Below are 7,229 nucleotides of genomic sequence, written 5' to 3'. Positions count from 1 at the left end.
TGGAAGATGTGAAACATTATAATTTCTTTTCTTTTTTTCCTTTTTGTATCACTTTTGGTTGGAGCCGTAGAATCGTATCAGGATAGGTTACTTACATCACACTCCAGCGGTGCAACCTTTCCCAGATCTTGCGTAAATACAAGTTGCTTCACGCATCAGGCTGTCTTATTTTTAGTACTTTTGGTCCTTTCTTTCTTTTAAAAGGTCTTTTTAAAATAGAGATGAACATACATTTGAATTTTACTTATTTTCCTTTTTTACTTAATTGCTTTTCTGGGCTTGCTTGTTCCTGAGTGTATTTATTTCTTTATTTTGGAAAAAAACTAGCCTCCTTTTCAAGAATAAGTGGAAAAGATACCATACAAATCATTAAGAATTTTCAAAAAATGACTTTTTTTTACCTCCAATACGTTCCTCTATTTGAAGATCGAAATCAGAGCATCAATTGATTTTTTCAAACTAGAGTAAATTCGAGGAATTTTCGGCAATCTATGTATCAGATGTCCTGAAGACGATAATGTCAAAGCAAAACATATCCTAGATCTATACATCCTAGGTTTTGTACAAAGGACAACGTGCAATAATTTATTAGACATAATGTCCTCAGCTGATTGTCAATCACCCCAGTTTCATTTACTTCCTAATAATTATTTCCAGTTCCTTTACAGTTGAACCATCCAATTCTTCTTCCACATATCAAGAGAGGGAGAGGGAAAAGCTCAAGCCAAAATCATTCACATTCAATTACTCCAATTTGAACAATCTGGAGAATGAAATGTTATTACTAGCAATGAGTTCATCTCTCATTACTTCATTATTTATAAATATTTTGACTTTAAGATATTAGGTATTATCAATTAAATAGCAAAGTCGGGCTGTAACTTCCCTTTTCTTACATTTCCAGCATCTAGACTCATTACAGAACCTGGAAAAATCTTGCAGCATTAGCGATATGTCCTACAGGAGTAGTAATTTGAAGCTAATTGCAGGAGATCAATTTTTACGATAGACTCCGAATACCTGGAACTTAAGTAAAACAATAAAACGATTCTAATGGTAATGCAAAGGAGCATCGATGAAAAAGTTTACATTTTAAAGCTGAGATCCTCAGAACAGTCGGGGAAGAGAAAAAAGTTATAGAACTTTTCTTGAAAGAAGCAATAAAGAAATTAAATAATCTAATGATAACTGAGAACACCTCAGGAAAAACTGCTCATTTAAAGTTTACCAAAATCTCTTCTTAGTCCAAAGACAGAATTGCCCAAAAACCAACCAAAATTGGTTAGGAAGCAAAGAAGAGTGATTATTTTCTACCAGCTAACCTGTAAGGGTAATCTACCATGGTCAAAACTGCTCCTTATGCGCGTGCAACCTTATCCACATTAGGGCGCACACAGGTTCTATCCAGCGCACCTTCATGGCCCAACTCAGCTAAACCGGTGATCATTGCTCGATCCAAAGACATTGGTAAGAAGAAACCTAATTAACCTGACTAAGCTCTCCTTATGAAGAAGCATATTGGTGGTGTAACATATATTTGACAACTTCGTAAAATGAAATCACAATTCCGACAGAGGGACCAGCACGAGCAACACGAGGCCCTACTCCAGTAAACAGACCCTTGAGCCCTCCATCCCTGCATTAGTCAGCATGATTTCACATTCAGAATCCACTTCATAGCCAGAGAAACTAGAGTACAGACATGCATCTGTTTGAGAAAATTGTGCGTTCCTCTGAACTCGCATGACACAACCGATTGTGAATTTCCACTACCAATACCCTATCCCTTTCCATTTAAAAGTACAAACAAAATTGGAGGGATAACAATAGCTTTATGGCATTAATATATGCAGTTTGTACGCTATTTTACGTGGGAATAGTTCATTTGACATTTTCTCAAAAAACTGTACCTCCAAATCTCCAGTAGAGTTAGCCTTGTTGTCATTGTCAATGCCCTGGCAGGGTCTCTCTGTAATAAAGAAAAGAGGTGGATAAGCAAACCATCAAATATATGGAGGAAAAACATGTCAATTATCACCATGGATCCTAGGTTTAAGATAAAGGCAGCACTCTCTAACCTAAGCTAATTTCAATAAAACCCTTTATTTCATATGAACATGAAATTGAAATTAACCACCTTGGGCAAAAATAAATTACACTGTGAGCCCTGTCATAAATTGTTGAAACCGTTTATACTCTAGAATACAAGCAAAAAGGTCAAAAACAATTAAATGACAATTACACGACGGTTCTCAAGTTTATGACATCAATTAGAGTTAGCAGATTCCCTAAGCTAAAGCCAACTATATGATTTTCATACCAAATATGCCCTCAAAGTGACCAGAAATGATGCTTGAGCCAAGTGGACAAATCTAAATATCAGTATTATGGAAATGAGGATTTAGACGAAAAACAAACACCTCAATCTGCCTTCTAGTCTTAGCAACATCAAGGGGACATGTTGCAGCAGCAGCAATGCTTCCTGCAACAAAACCAGCAGAAATATTTGCCCCAAGGACACCGGCTGCATTAGGTTCATCTCCCATCAGACTAAGAAGTCGCCTTCTTACCTGTAAATAGACTTATGAGAATAACGTTTGAATCAAATGAAATTCATAAACAGATCAGAATCTAACAAAAGAAGAATTGAATCGTACTGGTTCAAGAGTTGACCAACAAATTGCAGAAAAAGGGACATCACGAGCAAGCTGTGCCCCAAGTCCAGTCCAAAGTACACGATAGCTTTGTACTGCAATAGAAAATACTATATCAACTTCAAACAAGAGATTGCAAGAGCATTCATATTTCAAGAGTGAAAGTAAGAGTCAGAATTTTAGGGTAGAGAAGGAAGGAGCTAGAATGAGATGTAAAGGACTTTAAGAAACACTATATGCTATGTAAAGATTCTACTTTCTGAAGGACCTTGCTTTAGAAAATATTCTTTTATCTGACAAAACTTTTATAATTCGCGAAATACACACATCTCAAACCATTGCCAAGCTATGATTCATTTACTCCTGTTGTAATGTGCTATTGGAGGAGGAACATTTAAAGATCATATCCAATGAGCCTAAAATTGGAAGGGACATTTATAGGAATTTACGTGGATAACACTTTCAATGTTACAATGGAAACTACATTACTATTCAATTTCACTAACAGACAAATTCAACTATCTCTTTTCTATAGCTAGAAAGCAGGAAGTGGAAAAATTGACTTACAACCACTGTTGGTGCTAGTTGTGCTCCTGACATTGGCGATAAGCTCAAACAGGGTCTTCCTGACTCCAGCAGGCTTGTCACATTTGTTCATATCCTTAAATGCCTGTATAACAGAAGAAAGTTAGTAAAAGAAAGAATCAGAACAGTTGAAAGGAGTGGATCATTCATTTCCTTAGCAACTAAAGAGCTACTGGAACACATAGAATGACAAAAATAACAAAATAAGCATCAATGGCTCACAATGTAAAAAAAAAAATTTCTCTACCACCCCTCCCTGTTTCTTTTACCCCTTTCCTCTCCTTTATATATGGTGGACACATTAAAACTTGACAAAGGAGATGCGAAGTACCTGCATTCGCGTTTTGGCAAGTTCAATAGGATAGCAACTTGTGCAAGCTAAAGACCGTGCCAAAGAACCAGCTAACAAAGGAGCATATGGTGTCAAGCTTGGGGCATTTTGAGCAGTGAAAGCCTCTAACCGGTTGCGAAAAATGTCATAGCAAGGCAAGTAAATCCCGACCTGTTTGAAGAGCATCAGCACAACATTGTGATTATAACATATAGCGTAAACTCAACTTAAATATGCCAAAAAGGGAGTTGTTGGCGAGTTCAAAGCAACTAATAAGATCTACAGGCACATACTGTTGGTACAGCCAATGCTAGAGCAGCATTTGTGCCTCTCCATAGCCTAGAAATACCCTCCTGTGAAAGGACTCCAGTTAGTGTCACGAAAATTTTAAACAAAACAAACTGCAACATGAAACTTCTGAAACAAGCATGAAAGAAACATGAAGCCTTGAGCAATCAAGACAATCTACAGACTTGAGTGTCTGAAAGATAAGTGAGAATAAATATGCCAACCTGCCGAATAATTTTGTAGAAGACATCTAGTGTTCCTTTGTACTGGAAACAATCAGCCGGGCAGATTGATACTGTACCATGTACACCAGCACGGGTGCATGAAGGTGAACACCTCAGATCTGCAAACATCTGAGTGAACAAGCAAATAAGTCAACATCAATTACTCATTACAGCATAAGCAAAGATATATAACTTTACATTCTTCGGAGACCAATGCAGATAAACATTTGAGATAAGGGGGTGCAATAACTCAGGAAAAAACACTGTAATTAAGACCCTCTTTTTATCTTGTTTTATTTAATAATGGTGGTGTCCGAAAAAGCCTATGTGCACCATGACTAATCTATTGGGCATATGCCACCTCTCACTAGCACATGCACCGAAGCTTGACTAAGATTGTTACTCCAACTCTTCACCATAACTAAATCAAGTTTCATCCCCCACCAAGAAAGGAAGTTGTACTTAGCCAATTGCATCAATCTCAAATTTGCTGCATGTGCCCCCCCCCCCCCCAAAATCGAAGCATTTACTAGAAGGAAGACTGTACTCTATGTTATATTGCATAACTTAAGGCTATAAATTCTACCGCGGCTGCATCTATTTTTCTTAATTTACACTTAAAGAAATATAACATAGAGTATAGTCTTCCTTCTAGTGTCTACTGCAGTTGCATCTATTTTTTACCTATCCTAAGCCGAGGGTCTTCCGGAAACAACCTTTCTGCCTTCTTGAAGGTAGGGATAAGGTCTGCGTACACACTACCCTCCCCAGACCCCACTTGTGGGATTACACTGGGTTTGTTGCTGTTGTTGTTATTGTTGTTGTACACTTTATCTACTAATAGCGTCAAGTTGATCCTATTCTAGTGATCATGTCACACATGCTCTCATTCCTGCTAGTACCACTCCCAAGTTTGGTGTCCTCAGACACTATTCAGAACTAATCGAGCAGGCAACACGTGCAGTAGTTATGTCAAAGTGTTTATGTAACTGCAATAATACAAGGTAAAAATCACTAAGGAGAAAAGAGTGGACCATTCGCTGTAATACAATTCCATCTTTCGAGTTTCGAATATCAATTAGATCCACTAAAAATATACAGATTAAACATTGCCCCAGCATTTTCCTCCGGCAATGTGCAAAGAAGTTTGTGAAACAATTAAGAAAACTGACATAGCTTTTTCATCTATCTTTTACAGCACAGCTAACACTTTTGCTATAAATACTTCAACAAAGATAATTCCAACAGGACCAACACACAAGTCAATATCCTCTCTTTCTAACTAACTCATTTTCAAATGCTGGTTATCAAGAAAACACATTGGTTTTGCCTGTTCCTTCCACAAAAGGTTTTGGGTTGCGGTTAGTACCATAGTTCTCGATGTATGACATAGGAAAAGAACTTCAAGTGGAAGAAGTGAACAAATCCATCTTCGAGAAAGACAAATTAAAGTATGGCACAAAAAAAGTTTCAACATAGAAAGAACACTTAAAAGCATGTTGTACCATGTTTGGTCCAAAAACTGCCATACGGCTTGTCATGTTACTCATTGGATGTGAATAAGCAACTCCAGCTGCTTGTGCTTGCAATCTGGTCTGTAAATAAGTGCAGAAACAGAAATTAGTCAGCTCATCACTTTATGTATGCATGTAATATTGTTCAAATAAAGTAACAAAAAACTTGTGGATACAACTAAATGAAAATCAAAAGATAAGTAGATGGTGAACAAAATAGTTGGAAAATTGCTGGTATTAAGCATAGAGACCTTGACAACATCAAGTGGATTAACAAGGACGGCAGAGAGAAACGCTGCACCAGCTGCTGAAAAAGCTCGTTCGGATACTCCCAATTGGCCATCCGAGGAGGGGCTGGGATCCAGAGATGGAGGCTGCTGAGGATGTAAGGGTTCAGCCCCATCTGTGATAATTACTGACTCGGACATCAAGGAAACAGTATTATCAATATCAAATACTCTATTCGACTGATCAGTCGTGTCCGTCCAAGAATTTTCTCCCCGCTTCAATTCATCCACCATTTTTTCTCTCAATCTAACTAGAACCAAAGATAGATCAACCTGAAACGAATTGTTGCAAGAAACAAACCCGTTCAACAATTTAAGCACTGAAATCCTATAAAATACAATTATGATTTATGAGAAAGGAAAACTTTGACCATAAACCTCACCCCCTTCTTTTTTAACTTGTAATACAGTTATGAAAAAGGAAGCAAAAATAATAGCAAATAAATGGAAATTAGGAATAACAAAGCTAAAAGAGAATAGAACCCACCCCCACCCCCCATGGAAAGAGTGTCAATATAGGATTAAAACGGAAGTTACATCCAAAAGCATACAAGGTAAGCACAGAATATGTTCTTGCTATAGAATTTATTAAATAAAAAGACAACACCTTTAATACCAAATTAGTTGGGGCCGACTAGATGAATCCTCAATATCAACAAATTTGATTCCAATAGTCAAGAATTTGTTTTTTAAGACAAAAGATAAGAAAAATCTCAAGACACAAAATTCATTTCTCCTCCACCCAAAAACAAAAGGAAATGAACAAAACCAACAAAATCCATGAACTAGGTTTTCAGAATATTGACAGACAACAGCTATTAAGGGAAAAATTCAAACAAATAAAGAATAAAAATCAGAGCTTTAACTAGAAAAAACGTAAAACAATACTTAGTAATGAAGAGGAAGAATAACACGACAGGAAAATAATTGGAAAAAATAAAAGAGGACAATAAATAACCTCTTGATCTCAGCTTTAATTCAGCAGTTGTGGGAGTGAAATCATCATAGCAAAAATATATTGAATGTTATTTGGGGAAGCAGTTCCCTAGTTCCTTGGAGAAGAGGAAAACATGAGAAGAACATATGTCGACACAAATAAGCGAGTATGGCCAAAGAAATCTCTCGAATTAGGGCTGCGTTTGGCACGCCTACAAATTAGGACCTATAAAAGGAAATTAAATACTTCTGCTTATTTTTGGAAAAAAAGGAAATTTGATTGAAACATGGAAAGGACCAATAGGAAAAGAATACCCTTCTAGAAGTAGGACTTGGAAATCTAATGAGCCGTTTGGACATTAAAAAAAAATCTTTTTTTCCGAAAAATATTTTCAAATTTGGTTATACCC

At 36.8% G+C, this 7,229-nt stretch overlaps 1 protein-coding gene across 1 annotated transcript; it reads right to left on the bottom strand.

The window, feature by feature from the left end:
- Positions 1-1,072: 1,072 nt before the first annotated feature.
- LOC104088462 (mitochondrial carrier protein MTM1) lies at positions 1,073-6,977 on the bottom strand. The gene is made up of 11 exons (XM_009593134.4): positions 6,842-6,977; positions 5,848-6,156; positions 5,588-5,677; positions 4,083-4,211; positions 3,864-3,923; positions 3,571-3,741; positions 3,222-3,324; positions 2,658-2,749; positions 2,421-2,570; positions 1,911-1,969; positions 1,073-1,636 (listed from the first exon to the last, which is right to left on the bottom strand). The coding sequence occupies exons 2-11, from the start codon at positions 6,115-6,117 to the stop codon at positions 1,504-1,506; spliced, it is 1,257 nt and encodes a 418-aa protein (XP_009591429.1). The 5' UTR covers positions 6,118-6,156; positions 6,842-6,977; the 3' UTR covers positions 1,073-1,503.
- Between the last annotated feature and the right edge of the window lie 252 nt (positions 6,978-7,229).

Source organism: Nicotiana tomentosiformis, chromosome 3, assembly GCF_000390325.3.
Source record: "Nicotiana tomentosiformis chromosome 3, ASM39032v3, whole genome shotgun sequence".
In the NCBI taxonomy this organism is placed as follows: Eukaryota; Viridiplantae; Streptophyta; class Magnoliopsida; order Solanales; family Solanaceae; genus Nicotiana; species Nicotiana tomentosiformis.
Note: the sequence above shows the minus strand (reverse complement) of the source record. Positions and strands in the feature narration are given on the sequence as shown.